Source organism: Perognathus longimembris, chromosome 4 (genome assembly GCF_023159225.1).
Source record: "Perognathus longimembris pacificus isolate PPM17 chromosome 4, ASM2315922v1, whole genome shotgun sequence".
NCBI classification, from domain to species: Eukaryota; Metazoa; Chordata; class Mammalia; order Rodentia; family Heteromyidae; genus Perognathus; species Perognathus longimembris.
The window spans coordinates 52025914-52043164 of record NC_063164.1 but is presented as its reverse complement, the minus strand read 5'-3'; the positions used below and the strand labels follow the sequence as shown (position 1 = coordinate 52043164).

Here is a 17251-nt window from a genome sequence, read left to right as displayed (position 1 = left end):
GAAAACGTGACCCATTACCTTCGTCCAGTACTGTACTTTTTAACCTGCCAATCAGATGCAACCAGTCATTTTCCTGGAACACCTACAAGAGGTAGCATGCCAACTCCTCATGAGACACACAGACACCACCCTTGGGAGACTCTCCGAAAAGCAATGGGGACCTAAGGTTCATGGAAATTTAGTGTACTGGGAATTTTGAGCACACAGGCGGGGCTAGTTAACTGTTATCTTTCACTTAAACAATCTGAATTCTTTTAGGGAGACCAGTAAGACTGTAAGCATTTTGTGTTTTATTCTCTACAAGGAAAAAAGGAAAAAGAGGGGAGGAAGTAAACAGCAATTCTAGCAAAACCAGCCAAAGTCCCCGCAGGCCACCTTGGGGCGGGCCTCTGGGGGGTAAAGTAAGTCAATTCCAGTTTGGAGGAAAATCCAGCATCTTCGGCCACCAATCATATTACAACAGCGTTGTGTTTAAACACCCCAATGTTTTAACAGTCAACCTCGTCCCCAACGTCCAGCCATGGGCTGAACTGAAAAGCCGCGGGGCGTACCTTTGGAGGGTCACGCTCGACACCGCACCCCTTTGGGCATGGGGCCTCCGGGATCGAGCCTGGGCTGACAGGCGTCGGGGTGCCAGGGCGCCAAGGGAGGGGTTCCCAGAGGGGACAGCACACCGGGAAGACAGGCCACGAGGCGGCAGCAAAGCATCCGGAGGTCTCCCCCCGCCCCCCCGCCCGCACAGCTCGCACTCCCGGAAGACGCCCTGACTCCGCCCCCAGCCCCTCCACCCCACCCCGCGGCCGCAACTTTGCTACCCGCGCTACAGGCGGGAGTGCGCTGTGCCTGTGGGGCGCCGGGGGCAATCCTTCGCCCTCACTGCTTGATGGGAAATGTAGTTCTAGCAACGAAGCCCAAGCGCGTGGGGACTACATTTCCCGGTGAGATCGAGGCTACGGCACGCCAAGAGGGTCAAGGGGCTGGCCTCACAGCCCCAGCTGTTGCGTGAGGAAATAGGCCTGGGAAGACGTTTCTGGACTATCTGCACTCCGGCGGTGCTAGTTTGCTTTCCATCGCCTGGCCTCCGGGCGCCGGGTGCCCGGCTCCAGCGTCTGTTTTCCCTTGAGGTTGGAAGATGGCAGCTGTAGCGCCACGCAGAACTGAAAGGGCTCTCGAGCCCCCGCGCTCGGCCCGCGTCCCCATGGGCCCGACCCGGAAGCCCAACGTGTGCCTGCGGCTGAGTCGCCGGGCGCTCGGCTTCTACGCGCGCGACGCGGGCGTCGGGCAGAGGATGAACCTGGGTATCCTGCGGGAGCTCGTGTGCCAGGTGACCACGCGCAGGCCACCGGGCGACTTCTGCTCCGGCAAGGAGTTTTTCTGAGCCAGGGCTCGGTCTTAGATGATTACCCGTTAGGGGAAGGGGAATAATGCGTGCAGTGCGTCTGGGATTAGTTCATAGGTGTTAAGAAGGGCTTCACATGGTGTTAGTTTTGACCTTTTTATGCCTCCCTGCAAACTCGTTGTAAAGATTGGGTGCCCAAATCAAGTATGAGGACCGGACCAGGAAGAATTTTAAATATTGCTTTTTAACGCGCGTGAAATTACTTTAAAAATGATAACTTTTGCTATCCAACTTAAAGTGAATGCAATTAAAAGTAACGAGTTCATTCCTAAACCGGAATTCCTTGTCTTTCAGGAGAGTACTACATTTAAGAATGTTTGGACAACTCATTCCAAGACACCTATAGCCTATGAGAGGGGAAGAATATATTTTAACAATTATCGATGCTGTGTCAGCAGGTAATCTTTAGTGCCATTTTTATGTAGAACTATATGCCCACTTAGTGTTTAGTGAAATAGGAAAAAAAAAAGCCTCAAATAAAACTAGGAGCTAGGTGTTAGTGGCTTTATGCATGTAATAGTAAGCTACTCAGGAGCCTGGGGTCTGAGAATTCTGGTTCTAAGCCAGGTGGGGCAAACAACCTGGAAGTATAGGTGTGGCCCAAGTGGTAGAGTGACAGCCTTTGAAAACCAAACAAGCCAGAGGCCCTGAATGCAAGCCCCAGTACTTGCATGCACGTACAAACACAAGGGGTAAAATGTATGTAATTAAGAACAATCTTGAATCTAAAGTTGCAGGTTTCAACTTGGAAAAACCAGGTTTGAAGTAAAATTATAGTATAGGCACTGTCCCTGCCTTCTTTTTGCTCAAGGCTAGCGCTCTACCACTTGAACCATAGGGCCTCTCCCAGCCTTTTCTGTTTATGTGGTGCTCAGGAATTGAACCCAGAGCTTCATGCATGCAAGGCAAGCCCTCTTTCGCTAAGCCACTTTCCCAGCCCCAATTTACTATTTTATAATTTAAAAATACTAGAGACATCCAAGTGTCAGTGGCTCACACTTGAAATCTTAACTACTCTGGAAGCTGCGATCTGAGGATCATTGTTGAACTATTTCAAAGTTTAAAACTACTGGAGGCAGCCGGGAAGGAAAGTCAGTGAGACACTTATCTCCAAGTAACTACCCAAAAAAGCCAAAAGTTAAGCTGTGGCTCAAGTAGTAGAGTGCTAGCCTTGAGCAGAAAGCTCAGGAACTGTGCTTAGGCTGTGAGTTCAAGCCCCAGGACCAACACACACACACAAACCACAATACAACACAAGAAAGCTGCCTAAATCTGGTGACAGTGGCTTGTGCTTATAAGGTTAGGTTATAAGATCTAAGGAGGCTGGGATGCAGAGGATCACTGTTCAGAACCAGCCAGGGCAGAAAAGTCCTTAGTAAGGATTTCATCTCTAACATATGCTCAAGTGCTAGAGCCTCAGCTAAGCAAGTGTGAGAGTCCCTGAGTTCAAATCTTGGTACAGAGAAAAAAAAAAGCTGCTCACTAAGTTATTAGATGCTACTTTGGAGAGCATATCTGTGTTTTGTAATTAGTTTTTGTAATAGAGAAAATATTTTTTCAAAGGCTTAGTATTTATAAGTCCAAGACCATCCAATGTGAGGCTAGAGGGAAATTCCCAGTAAACCCCCTACCCACCTATTGCACAGATTAAAAACTACCTCTTGCAACACTTGTATCTTTCCCTTTATCTCATTTCTAAGTATATGAAAACATTCTAGACATACTAAAATTTACATCTCAAAAATTACAGGCATTTTAGTTATTTGTTTATTTATGTGTTTCTGGAACTTGAACTCAGGGCGTAGGTGTCTCTGGACTTTTTTGCTTAAGGGAAGTACTTTATCACTTGAGGCACAGATCACAGCTCCACTTCTGTCTCTTTTACTGGTTAATTGGAGATAAAGAGTCTCATAGACTTTGCTGCCTGAGCTGGCTTCAAACTGTGATCCTCAGATCTCAGCAGCCCGAGTGGCTAGGACCACAGGCATGAGCCACTGGCACCTTGCTCAGCATTTTCTTTTTTAAGAGCTTTATTAAGATATTCATTCACCATTCTATTTAAATTGTACAGTTCAACAATTGTTAAATTTATAAACAACCATCTTCATAGTTAATTTTACATCCTTATTGTTATACATCGTAAGACAAGAGAATATAATCTAATACTGTAATCTTGAAGGTTAAAACCACAAAGGATCAAAAATTTTAAAGTCTAAAATCCTTAAACTGACAGTTCTACTAGATTAAAATTGCACATGTTGGAATTACAAAAGTTTGAATTTCAGGAAGCCAAAATCTCTAAAACTAATTTCCACTGAAAAAAGGGACTAGATAAGAGCCCTAAATCACATTCTGGAGAACAGATAAATGTGCTTTGTTTGCCACAAGACAACCATAGGTAGTACAGGTACTTAGGCTCAGAGTATGCCTAATTTCTCCTTCTTGTGTAATTTGGTGTAATTTGTTTTTCTTATCCTTATGCTAAAACTATCTGAATGCCTTCTTGCTGTTTATATTTTGAACAACTTTTTTTAATCAATAAAAATTAAGAAAAACAAGGGATTTTTGTCTTAATTTATTCCTTCCTTCTCCAGCATTCTTCTGTTCTTTGGGCAGACTTGAGTTTGTGTGTGTGTGTGTGTGTTTGGGGCTTGGGGGACGTGCCCCTATACTGGGGCTTGAACTTAGGGGCTTGAACGTCTCTCTTGGCTTTTTTATTCAAGGCTAGCACTCTACCACTTGAGCCATACTTCCATTTCTGGCTTTTTTGCTGGTTATTAGAGGTAAGAGTCTCGCTAATTTATCTACCTAGGCTGCCTATGAACTCAGATCCCAGATTTCAGTCTTCTAAGTAGCTAGGATCACAGGTGTGAACCAATTCCCTGCTTTACAGCATTTTTCTTCTCAAATTTTTTTCAGCTTCCAGTGTATCTGGGATTATAAGCATATACAACCATGCCTAGCTTAATAAACTTATTACATTTCTTACAAGGAAAGTCTGTTGGCAGTATATTGTCAACTTTTGTTTGTATCAAAGTAATGTTTCTCCTTTACTTTTAAAGGACTATTTCCCTGGATACACACTGTGTTGGGGGTAGGTTTTTGTTTTCCTTTAAAAAGTTCAGATATTTTATTTTATTCCATTCTACTTTATTGTTGGAATGGTCTCTAAGAGAAGTTCGATGTAATTCTTGTTGTTGTTTTTAATTGCCAGTCCTAGGGCTTAGTCTATGGGCCTGGGCACTGGCCCTGAGCTTCTTTTGCTCAAGGCTAGCACTCTACCACTTGAGCCATGGTGCCACTTCAGCTTTTTCTGTTTATATGGTGCAGAGGAATCAAACATGGGGCTTCATGCATGCTAGGCAAACAGTCTATCACTAAGCCACATTCCCACCCCTATATAATTCTTACACTTTTCTGTAGTATAGGCACATTTTGCTGACTACCTTGAAGATTTTCTGTTTTTAAATGTGATCTTTAAAAAAAATAATACATTGATGTTTTCCAGGCTTTCTTGATTCACTGAACTGTGGCTTGATTTCTGCAATGTTTTGGAAAATTTTGTCCCATTATTGTTTCAATTTTTTTTTTTTGCCAGTCCTGGAGCTTGAACTCAGGGCCTGAGCACTGTCCCTGGCTTCTTTTTGCTCACAGCTAGCGCTCTACGACTTGAGCCATAGCACCACTTCCAGCTTTTCCTATATATGTGGTGCTAAGGAATCGAACCTAGGGCTTCATGTATACGAGGCAAGCACTTTACCACTAGGCCATATTCCCAGCCCTGTTTCAATTTTAAGTTTTGTTTGTGTGGTATTCTCAATATATATATATATATATATATATATATATATATATATATATTCATCCAACTACTAGCCAGACCTGATCCTACTTAGCTTCCAAGATCAGAAGAGATGAAGCATGCTCAGGATTATGACTGTATTACACCTTTTCTAATGTTCCATTTGTCTTGCATATTGTTTTGGTTTTTTCTCCCTAGTTTTGGAGTTTCTTTTTTTTTTTCCTTTTATTTTTTTTAAGAGTGAATATTTCTTTTTTTTTATTAATTGAACATAAATTTTTTTACAAGGTGTTGTGCAAAGAGGGTGCAGTTACATAGTAGGGCAGTGTGTACATTTCTTGTGATATCTTACAACCTGTTTTTCCATCCCTTGTCTAGGTCAGGTAGACACATATGCAATATACAATGTATCAAGAACATATACAGTGTTCACAGACTTGGTCTCTAATGTCTCTCCGTCTCCCTTTGTTAACAGTCATATATCAGGGAGATCATGCCCCTTTGTTTTCTGTGTTCTAGGCTTGTCTCACTCAACATTATTTGTTCGAGTTCTGACCATTTCCCTGCGAATAACAATATTTCACCATTCCTAATCGCATATTTTTTGGATCCATTCATCTGTGGAGGGGCATCTGGGTTGTTTCCATATTTTGGCTATTGTGAATTGTGCCACGATAAACATGGAAGTACAAATGTCTTTTTTATATCTTGGGTTTTGCTGTTTAGGATAGATGCCTAGGAGTAGTATGGCTGGGTCATAGGGTAGGTCTATATTGAGCTTTTTGAGAAACCTCCATACAGTTCTACAAAGTGGTTGTACTCATTTGCACTCCCACCAACAATGGAGAAGGGTTCCTCTTTCCCCACAGCCCCTCCAGCATTTGTTATTTCCTGAGTTCAGAGTATAGGCCATTCTAACTGGGGTGAGGTGGTATCTCAGGGTTGTTTTTATTTGCATTTCCTTTACTAGCAGGGATGTTGAGCATTTCCTCATGTATTTCTTTGCCATTTTTATATCTTCTCTTGTGAAGTCTCTCTTTAGCTCTTTTGCCCATTTCCTAATAGGTTTATTGGGCTTGGAGGGGCTTAGTTTTTTGAGTTCTCTGTAGATGACCGATATCAGGCCTTTGTCTGTTGCTGTGCTGGTAAAGATCCTTTCCCATATCGTTGGCTGTCTTTCTATTTTGGTGGCTATGACCTTAGCTGTGCAGAAACTTTTTAATTTGTAGTAGTCCCATTTGCTGAGTCTTTCCCCTATTTGTTGTGCCCCTGAGACTCTATTCAGGAAGTTCCTTCCTGTGCCTATAAGTTCTAGTGTCTTTCTTACTCTGTCCTTCAGTAGTTTCAAGGATTCAGGTCTGATGTTGAGGTCCTTGATCCATTTTGAGTTGATCTTGGTGCATGGTGATAGGCTTGGGTCTACTTTGAGTTTTCTGCATATGGCTGCCCAGTTCTCCCAGCACCAGTAGTTGAAGAGGCTATGTTTATTCCATTGTATGTCTTTAGCTCCTTTGTCGAATATCAGTTGGCTGTAAGAGTGCGGTTTTATTTCTGGGTCTTCAATTCTAATCCATTGGTCTTCCGATCTGTTTTTATACCAATACCATGCTGTTTTTGTTATGATGGCCTTGTAGTAGAGCTTGAAGTCTGGTATTGTGATACCTTCTGCACTATTTTTTTTGCCTAGAATTGCTTTGGCTATTCTAGGTTTTTTTTGCTGTTCCATATGAATTTATGGATTGGTTTCTCTATTTCAGGGAAGAATGTGGCTGGGATTTTGATAGGTATTGCATTGAATTTGAATAACAATTTGGGCAATATGGCCATTTTCACTATATTGATTCTGCCTACCCATGAGCATGGGAGGTCTTTCCATCTCCTTGTGTCTTCTTTGATTTCCCTTATTAGATTTTTGTAGTTTTCATTGAATAGGTCCGTCACGTCCTTGGTTAAGTTGATCCCTAGGTACTTTATTCTTTTTTTGGCTACTGTAAATGGAATTGTTTCCATAATTTCCTTTTCTGTTTGTCTATTGCTGGTGTACAGAAAAGCTGCTGACTTTTGTGGATTGATTTTGTATCCTGCTACTTTGCCAAATTGGTTTATTAGGTGTAGGAGTTTGGGTACTGAGTTTTTTGGGTCCATCAGATATAAGATCATGTCGTCTGCGAATAGGGATAACTTGATTTCTTCCTTGCCGATGTGGATCCCTTTGATGTCCTCCTCTTGCCTTATTGCTATGGCTAGGGATTCCAGCACTATGTTGAACAGAAGTGGGGAGAGTGGGCATCCTTGTCTTGTTCCTGAGTTTAGGGGGAATGATTTAAGTTTTTCTCCATTTAATATATTAGCAGTTGGTCTGTTGTATATGGCTTTTATTGTTTTGAGGAATGTTCCATCTATTCCTGTTCTCTCCAAAGCTTTTAATAGGTATGGATGTTGTATTTTGTCAAAGGCTTTTTGGGCATCGACTGAGATAACAATGTAATTCTTAATTTTAGATCTGTTTATGTGGTGAATTACGTTGATTGATTTACGGATGTTGAACCATCCTTGTGACTGAGGGATGAAGCCTACTTGGTCATGATGTATGATTTTCTTGATCAGTTTCTGGATCCTGTTAGCTAATATTTTATTGAGGAGCTTTGCGTCTGTGTTCATTAGTGATATTGGTCTGTAGTTCTCTTTTTTTGTTGGGTCTTGACCTGTTTTGGGAATGAGTATGATATTAGCTTCGTAGAATGAGTTTGGGATTTCTCCCTCTGTTTCTATTTCGCGGAAGAGTTTGAGGAGTATTGGTATTAGCTCCTCACTAAAGGTTTTGTAGAATTCGTTGGTGAATCCATCTGGGCCTGGGCTTTTCTTAGTAGGGAGGATCTTGATTACCTCCTGTATCTCACCGTAAGTTATTGGTTTATTTAGTTGATTTATTTCTTCTTGGTTCAGTTTGGGCAGTTTATACTTCTGTAAGAATTGATCCATTTCTGTAAAATTATTGTTTTTTGCTGAGTAGAGGTTTTGGAAATAGCTCCTTATGATTGTTTGAATATCGTGTGTACTTGTTGTAATTTTTCCGGTGGAGTCCCTGATTTTACGAATATGAGTCTCTTCTCTTCTTTTTTTTGTAAGTCTTGCAAGGGGTCTGTCAATTTTGTTTATTTTCTCAAAGAACCAGCTTTTAGTCTTATTTATTTGTTGAATGGTCTTTCTATTTTCAATCAGATTTATCTCTTCTTTAATCTTTGTGATCTCTCCCCTCCTAGTCGTTTGAGATTCTGTCATTTCTTGTTTCTCCAGTTGTTTTAGTTTCATCATGAGGGTATTCACCTGCTCTGCTTCCATTCTTTTAATGTGGGTGCTGAGTGCAATGATCTTGCCCCTCAGTACTGCCTTAGGTGTATCCCATAGGTTTCTTTGTGATGTGTTTTCTTTGTCGTTGTGGCTTATGAATTCATTGATTTCATCTTTAATTTGGTCTGTGGCCCAAGTGTTGGATAGCAGTGTGGAGTTTAGCCTCCAAGAGTGTGTATAGTGTCTGTGGTTTCCTTTGTTGTTGAGGGTTACTTTTAATCCACTGTGATCAGGTATAATACATGGGATGATGTCAATACTTTTGTATTTGCTGAGGTTCTTTGTGTGGGCTATGACATGGTTTATTTTGGAATATGATCCATGGGCTGCTGAAAAAAAGGTGTATTGGGTCTCTGTAGGGTGAAAGGTTCTATATAGGTCTGTTAGATCCGTTTGGGAAATGGTGTTATTTAGGTCCTCAGCTCCCTTACTAATCCTCTGGGTGTTGGATCTGTCTCTTGGAGAGAGAGGAGTATTAAAGTCACCCACTATGATCGTGTTTGCGTCTATCTTGCTCTGTAATTCTGTGAGAATTTGCTTGACATATGTAGGGCCTCTTTTGTTCGGTGAGTATACATTTATCACTGTGATTTCTTGATTCTGGATTTTTCCTTGTATTAATATGTAGTGTCCTTCTTTGTCTTTTTGAGTGGACTTTAAAGAGAAGTCCAGCTTGTCTGAGATCAGAATGGCTACACCTGCCGTTTTGGTGGGTGCATTTGCTTGGTAGATCTTGCTCCATCCTTTCATTCGAAGCCTGTTTTTGTCCCTTGCTGTAAGGTGGGTCTCTTGTAGACAGCAGATGTCAACTTTTTGTTTGCGAATCCATTCTGCCAGTCTGCTCCTCTTAATCGGGGAGTTTAAGCCATTTATATTTAAAGAGGTCAAGGATAAGGGTGTTTTTTCTCCTTCCATTTTCTTGTTGGGCTGTTTTTTCCTCTTTTTTTTTTTTTTTGTCTTTAGTGAGCTGGTCTTTCTGCTGGACTTTGGCTATTGAAGTTTCTTTCTGATTCTGTCTGTGTGTCTTTTACTATCTCTGTTGGGTGGGGTTCCTCTCTTAAATATTCGCTGTAGGGCTGGTTTTTTATTCACATACTCCTTTAGCTCCTCTTTGGTGTGGAAAGATCTGGTTCTCCCTTCAAATGTGAACTCCAATTTCGCTGGATATTTGATCCGAGGTTGTAAATTGTTATTCTGAAGTACTTGGATGGTGTTCTTCCACTCACTTCGAGCTTGGTAAGTTTGTGTGGATAAGTCGGATGTTATTCGAATCCTCTTCCCATTGAAAAAAGTTTCCTTCTTCGCTTTGGCTGAATTCAGAATTTGCTCTTTAATCTTGAGGTCTGTAGTCTTGAATATTATGTGCCTTGGGGTGGCTTTCCTGGGGTCTGGCCTGCCAGGTGTCCTATAGGCTTCGGTTACCTGGATGGGGTCCCCTGTGAGACTGGGGAAGTTTTCTGCAATAACTTTATTGAGAACATGATTAAGCCCTCTGTTCTGGTATTCGGCTCCTTCTTCTATTCCAATTATATCTCTTGTCTTTGTCCATTAGTTCCTGGATTAGCCTTCCCTGAAGCTTCACCTTTTCTTGGAGTGTGGTCATTTTCTGGTTGTTGTCAGCTGCTTCATCGTCCAGGCGAGAGATTCTGGATTCTATATGGTCCACTCTTTGTGTTATGGTTTCAATTGCGGAGTTTATGGATGTCAGAGAGCTATTTATGGTTGTCATATCAGCTCTGATCGTGGAAATTTCTTCCTTTAAAGAGTTGTATTTTAAATCTATTTTTTCATGCATTTCAATTCTCAGGATGTGGAGATTTTCTTTAAAGGCAGCTTGCATTGTACCCATTTTTGCTTCCATTTCTTTAAAGCAGGCTTGCATTGTATCCATTTTTGCTTCCATTTCTTTCTTGGCTTCCTGGGTGTCCTTCCAGATTTCCGCTCTAAACTCCTGGAATTGTTTTCTGATTTCATTTCTGACACTTTCGATCATTCCTGTTAACATGGCCTCATTTGCTTTTTTAGTCTCCATCTCCTCTTCAGTCGTGCTGCTTTTTGGAGCTGGCGAGTTGGTTTGCCCTTTGATGAACTGAGTTATGTTTCTTTGTGATTTGCGCATCTGGAAATCTGTGGATGGCTTCTCAGGTTTGGTTTGTAGCTCTTTCCTCCCTCCTGTGTAGGTGTATCTATGGCAGCAGGTGCTGCCGCTGTGGCCCCACCCACCAGTGCAGGGTACGCCTACCAGAGCGGGTGCTGTCGCCGGGGTCCCCGCCCTCATGTGCGCTGTTGTCCACTACAACTTGCACTTTAGCGGGATATGCCTCCCAGAGCGAGTCCTGGGTTGTTGGGTTGTGCTTGCGCCCTCCCGCGAGTCCGTTGGGGGAGGCGGTATGTGTGGGGCCCAGTGGGATCGACTGTCCGGGTGTGGCTTGGCACCCTCAGACCTCCCCTCCACTGCGAGGGGGGGGGACGTGATCAGGCTCAGGTGACCCTGCTGGGCCGGTATTGCCCACCAGCGCCTGTGATTTTAGTTGTAAGAGTCTGCGAGGTCCAGGCACCTCGGGTGGGGCTTGCCCTGCCAGCCGTCCCCCGGCCCCTGTTGGGAAGGGGGCGGGGCCGGTTCTGCCAGTTCAGGAACCTGTGGGGGCTTGGGGCTGTTCCGCCCTTCCCCTGCTAAACTGGCTTCCCAGCGCCTGATGGGAGCTTCCCGCCTGATTTGGGGGGTTCTTGTTCCCTCGGTGGTGGGGAGGGGGAGGGAGGGAGATCTAGCTTCTTTGTCGGGCTTGGGTCTCTGATAGCTGGTCTCCCGTTGGGGGAGGGGATAATGGGGGGCTCACTTTTGCTGCTTTGTGTGTGTGTCCCGTGCAGCCGTTGGTCCTTCAGGGGTTGGCGAAGTATCGTGGTGGCTTCCCCGTTCCCTCTTTCTGCCGCGCTGGGTTCCCTTGTCCGAACCCGGTGTGGACCCAAACTTCTCGTCGCTGCCGGTGTGTGTCTTGGTCCGCACCCTGCCTTGTGTCCGTGGGGTCTCCCGCTATATGAATTCTGCGCTCCTGGCAGCCTGTCTGCCGATTGCCGGGTTCACCTTTCCCAGCCTGGCCCTGTTTGGGCCAGGGTCGGCTGGTGGGGGGAGGGTGCCCCGGAGAATCTCCGGCTCCGTTTAGGTTTTCGGTTCTTCTTTTTTGCTCCTTTTTGTTTTCCTGCGTTTCTCCACTGCTTCTGGATGCTGGTTTTGCTGGGTTCTTGATGGGGTGTTGGGTGTTGGAGTTCCCAGCTCGCTATTCAGTTGGTGCGAGTCGTGGTGCCTCCCTATTCTTTCAGCGCCATCTTTCTCCTCCTCTGGAGTTTCTGTTAATCTGTCTTCAAGCTTGTTTATTCTTCAGCTATATCCAGTCTGCTGATGAACCTATCCGAGACATTCTTGTCTTAGCAATATTTTTTATTTCCAGCATTTCTTTTTACTTTTGGAGGGTTATTTTCTTCTTCCCACCTAAATTGACTGTCTCTTCTTGTTGTTACCTACTTTTTCCATTAGAATTCTCAGCAGATGAATCAGTTATTCAGAATTCCTGATTCGATCATTACAAAATCTGTCTTATCTGAGTTTGATTCTAATGTTTGCTTTGTCTCTTCAAACTTTGTGTTTTCCTTTTAGTGCACCTTGTAATTTTATTATTTTTACAAGACTTCTATATGTCTGAATTAACAAATGACAAGAATTGATACAACTGTTTCTGAATTCAGTCTTTTGTAACCTTTAGAAAATTCCACCGTAGGGGCTGGGGATATGGCCTAGTGGCAGGAGTGCTTGCCTCATATACATGAGGCCCTGGACTCAATTCCCACACATACAGAAAATGGCCAGAAGTGGCGCTGTGGCTCAAGTGGCAGAGGGCTAGCCTTAAGCAAAAAGAAGCCAGGGACAGTGCTCAGGCCCTGAGTCCAGGCCCCAGGACTGGCCAAAAACAAAAAAGAAAATTCCACCGTATTGATGACATTGAAAGAAAATGGCAAAAAAAAGGTGCTATTTTTCATGCAATTTGGTTTCAGGGGTCCCCCTTAATGGGTCTCAGTAACCCAAATGTACCTAAATGACATTGCAAGAACTACTGAACAAAAATTTAACCCTTACTAGCAAAATGGTGTATGTAATATCATCAGTGTAATTTTGTTGTTAGTAGTAGTGAAAACTATCTGCTATATTGCATTAAAAAGAATTGAGGTAAGCAGGCCTTTAGATTAACTTTTATATTTATTTAGGTTGAAGTTAAGCTGTGGCTGTTTGCTGTAACTAAAGATATCAGTGGTTGAAGTTTTCTTAGTGCCATTGTTTTTGTGGTTTTTGTCATTGTTACCTGTTTTGTGTATTGGTTCCTTCAAAACCACGGTTCTCTGCATCTATCATTCTAATTTGAGAGGCAGCAATTTGCCTTGTGACCTCAATTCTCTGATGGATCAGAGAAGAATTTACAGAGTTTCAGGTTTTTATTGTTTTTAAGCCTTGTTGGACATGACGATTTCCAAATTGAAACAGCATTTGAGATTTATCCTGATTCTAGGAAAGCTCCTTCCAGCTATCTTTTGCTAGTTCTCTAAGACCTGAGTAGTTAACATGTTGAAGAAACACTGACTAGCCTTAGACCTTTTCAGCTTATCTCAGGGTAAAACTACCACTTTATGAAGAGGAATTAGGCCAGTCAGGGACCTAATTTTATCAGCCATGCTTCACCTATCTTAGAGCATCCATTTGATGAAAGAGCCCCACCTCTTGACTACAGTAATCTAGGACTCAGTCCCAGCTAACTTGGCAGAGGGCTGGGTGTAAAGTACTCCTAGGGAGCTAGAGCTTTGAGTGGAAGTACAGGAGAAAGGGAGCCCTGAGCTCTTGGCTGCAACAGTTTGGGGTTGACTTACCATCTTACAGAGCTGGGAAAGTAAAAGAATGGAGCCTGTTCTGGTTCAAACACTACAGACTCACAATTCATGAATGAGTGTGTGCCCCCAGAACCATTTCCAGAGACTAAGCGGTTATCTTTCTGTGATTTTTATCACTTTAACTGAAAAGAATTCCTTACAAACTACTTTGCATGTCATACTCTTAGTGGAAATCTGGACATTTTCTGACATGAATATAATGTCATCACACCTACCAAAAATAACAATAATTGATACCACTTAATTCCCAGTTTATAACTTCCCTGAGTTGGGTAAGTTGGGTATACTTGCCTTAATTAAAGGAAAGTTAAATCAGTAAATGACTGGTTTGTGTATCAGTGGTATATAATATAGTGTTGTTGTTTTTCCTCAAGACTAGCATTCTACCTCGAGTCACACCTTCACTTTTGTTTTTTTTAGTGGTTAATTGGAGATAAGAGTCTCATGAACTTTGCTTCCTGCACTGTCTTTGAACCTTGATCCTCATATCTCAGCCTCCTGAGTAGGATTACAGGTGTAAGCCACTGGGGCCATATAATTCTCTCTTTTTTTTTTTTTTGCCAGTCCTAGAGCTTGAACCCAGGGCCTGAGCACTGTCCCTGGCTTCTTTTTGCCCAAGGCTAGCATTCTGCCGCTTGAGCCACAGCACCACTTCTGGCCTTTTCTATATATGTGGTGCTGAGGAATCGAATCCAGATCTTCATGTATACGAGGCAAGCACTCTTGCCACTAGGCCATATTCCCAACCCCCATAATATAATTCTTTTAAGAAGACATTCAGGGATATTTTATCCACAGTTTAAAATCATATATAATGAGTGATGTTACATTGATCCTTGTGAATTTCTGTTTATTCTAGCCTTTGAATAGAGAGTATCAAAAGTGAACCAAAAGTTATCCTGAGAAGTATTTATTTTAATAGTAGTTACATTATAAAGCTCATCCTTTAATAAACAAAAAAGAGCTGGATACTGATGGCTCCCACCTGTGATCTTAGCTACTCAGTAGACTGAGATCTGGAGGATCACTGTCCAAAGCCAGCCAAGGCAGACAAGTCTCCAAGGTTGTCTCCAAAACAACCAGCAGAAAAAAAAAAAACATGCTGGAAGAGTGGATCAAGTGGTAGAGTACCAGGTGAGCAAACAAGCTGGGCAGGCATGAGGCTCTGAGTTCAAACTGTGATGGGAAAAAAAATCTATGACCAAATATGAGTAGTAATCAGATAAGTACTAGCTAGTATGGAAAGATTGCTGTGGTCCCACACTGATGCTGAGACAGGAGAAACACTTGAGCACAGGAGTTTGAAACTAGTCTGCAATACAGAAAGTAAATAAATAAAAAGTAAAAGTAAGGCCTGGGAATGTGGCTTAGTAGTAGACTTTTCCTAGCATGCCTGAAGCCCTGGGTTCAGTTCCTCAGAAACACATAAACAGAAAAAGCTGGAAGTGGCAATGTGGCTCAAATGGTAGAGCGGTAGCCTTGAGCACAGAAAGACACAAAAACAGAGCCCAGGCCCTGAGCTCAATCCTCAGGACTGGCAAAAAGAAAAGTAAAAGATGTTTTCCCATCAAATACCAATAGAAGTATAAACTTAATCAGCTCCTTTGGAAGGTAATTTAGGAGTAAAATTAATTTATAGAGGATTTCTTGTTTTATCTACTAAAATCAGTGGACTTATCAATGAATTTTTATTTTAAATATCAGAACAGAGATAATAGTAAATGTTCATGAGAAGAGAATTTATTATGATTCAATTTTAGGAAACTGTCCAGGTAGCTATCAAGAAAATGTAGAAGGAAGTAAATCAATATGTGAACACTTACTTTGGGTAGTTTTATAGAATATTTTACTGTATTTTTCAGATTTGTTTTCTATGTATGTGTACTCTGAATTCTGTGATCAGGAAAAGAGATTGCATTTAGATAAGAAAAGCAAGTAAATTTTAATTTGATACTCTATGAGGTGTCCTCAAATTTGCAACACATCAAATCTGAGCAAATATTGCCTGTTAATAATAATCATTTATTTTTCTTTTATTCCAGTGTTGCAACAGAGCCAAGAAAACTTTATGAAATGCCAAAATGTCCCAGATCAGAAAAGATAGAGGATGCTCTATTATGGGAATGCCCAGTGGTGAGATTTGTCTTTAGAGCATTTGTTTCTAAAGTATTTTTAGCTTAGAACTGGTTCTTGTTGGTTTATAAAGGATTAAGATTTAAAGATCATCACAATTCCTCTGTCTTTAGAGCAACAAGAGAATATATCTTCCTTCTAATTATTTTTTCATCATGAATAATTATTGTCTGAAAAATAATCCATGTTATGAATCTTTTAAAAATTAGATATATTTGAAATCTCAAAAGCTAATTAAGATTAGAAGCTGATTAAAACTTTTTAATAACAACATAAGCTATTTTATATTATTTGTATATAAGATCATTTTACTTACTTATCGAACAGTTATTTTGAGTGACAATTATGTTACATATTCTTTTTTTAAGGGTTTTTAAAAAATTGTTACATATTCTTGAAAGTGGATTTTATGCATTTTCTCTATAAATCTTGTTAGGAAAATAAGATAGAAAAAAATGGGATAAACTTGATCAGATCAGCACTACCTCATGTGCCACTAGTGTTACCTGTTATACATATGCCAGAGATATTGGGAGGATCTAGACTGTAGGAAAAGACATTTACAACATTCTGAGTTCAGAATGTTTAATATAATGTATGTATGTATGTGTTTTAATACATATTATATGTAGTATATCAATTATATATCATAATAAGTATATATATGCATGTATTATGTAGTATACGTGTATATGACTTATGTTATATATAATATAATTTTATATATATTTTTAGACTTCAGTGTTAATACTTGTAATGCTACTGAACCACATGATTGTCAAACATTTCCCCAAATACTTTTTATCATAGAGCTTCATTTTTTTTGAAGAATACTTCTATGGTATCAGTTCTATGAGATCCATTTAAAAATACTGCAACAAGGCAGGCCCCTGTAATCCTAGCTACTCAGGAGGCTAAGATCAGAGGGTTGTGGTTCAAAGCCAGCCCAGCAGAATAGTCCCCCGTGAGACTTTTGTCCCCAATTAACCACTCAAAAACTGGAAGTGTTGCTGTGGCTCAAGTGGTAGAGTGCTAGACTTGTGCACAAAGAGGCTCAGGGACAGCTCCCAGACCCTGAGTTCAATCCCTGCAACTGACCAAAAAAAAACTACAACAAACTACTCATATCTTTGAATCTCATTGGTTATCGTCAGGAAAAATTGAGATTCTAATATATGATCAAAAGTTATATTTAAAGAATAAAGGTAATAATTCTAAATTTATTGTTTAATTTTTTTGACCAAATATTATGGCTCAAGCCAAATATTATAGCTCCACACTGGGAAGCTGAGGCAAGGAGGATCATGAGTTCAAACTTGTAGATTATTCCCAAAAAAAGGCAGGTGTAGCAGTTGGCTTATACCTATAATCCCAGCTACTCAGGAGACATTAGATCAGTAGGTTAAAGGCCAGCCTGGGCAAAAAAGTTATCAAGACTACATTCTCAACAAGAAAGGTGAATATGGGTAGCATGCACTTGTCATCTCTGCTATGAGGGAAGCATAAGTAGGAGAACCACAGTTCATGTTAGCCTGTGCATACCCTACCTGAAAAAGGATTTGTGGGTGTGGCCACACTATTAACAAGAGTAAGAAACCGAGTTCAAACTTCAGAACTGCTATTTGTTGTTGTTT

At 41.4% G+C, this 17251-nt stretch overlaps 2 protein-coding genes across 2 annotated transcripts in view; one reads left to right on the top strand and one right to left on the bottom strand.

Annotated features, from left to right (window-relative positions):
* Positions 1–754, bottom strand: part of Mettl8 (methyltransferase 8, methylcytidine) — an 88073-nt gene extending 87319 nt beyond the window's left edge. Inside the window, exon 1 of the mRNA XM_048345255.1 lies at positions 552–754. The gene's annotated coding sequence lies outside the window, so the exon portion shown is untranslated. The remainder of the gene's footprint in view (positions 1–551) is intronic.
* A 233-nt stretch (positions 755–987) lies between these two features.
* Dcaf17 (DDB1 and CUL4 associated factor 17) overlaps positions 988–17251 on the top strand; it is a 41881-nt gene continuing 25617 nt past the window's right edge. Inside the window, exons 1-4 of the mRNA XM_048345749.1 lie at positions 988–1324; positions 1694–1797; positions 15527–15650; positions 16816–16822. Of these exons, the coding sequence (XP_048201706.1) occupies positions 1133–1324; positions 1694–1797; positions 15527–15650; positions 16816–16822 (427 nt within the window). The 5' untranslated portion in view covers positions 988–1132. The remainder of the gene's footprint in view (positions 1325–1693; positions 1798–15526; positions 15651–16815; positions 16823–17251) is intronic.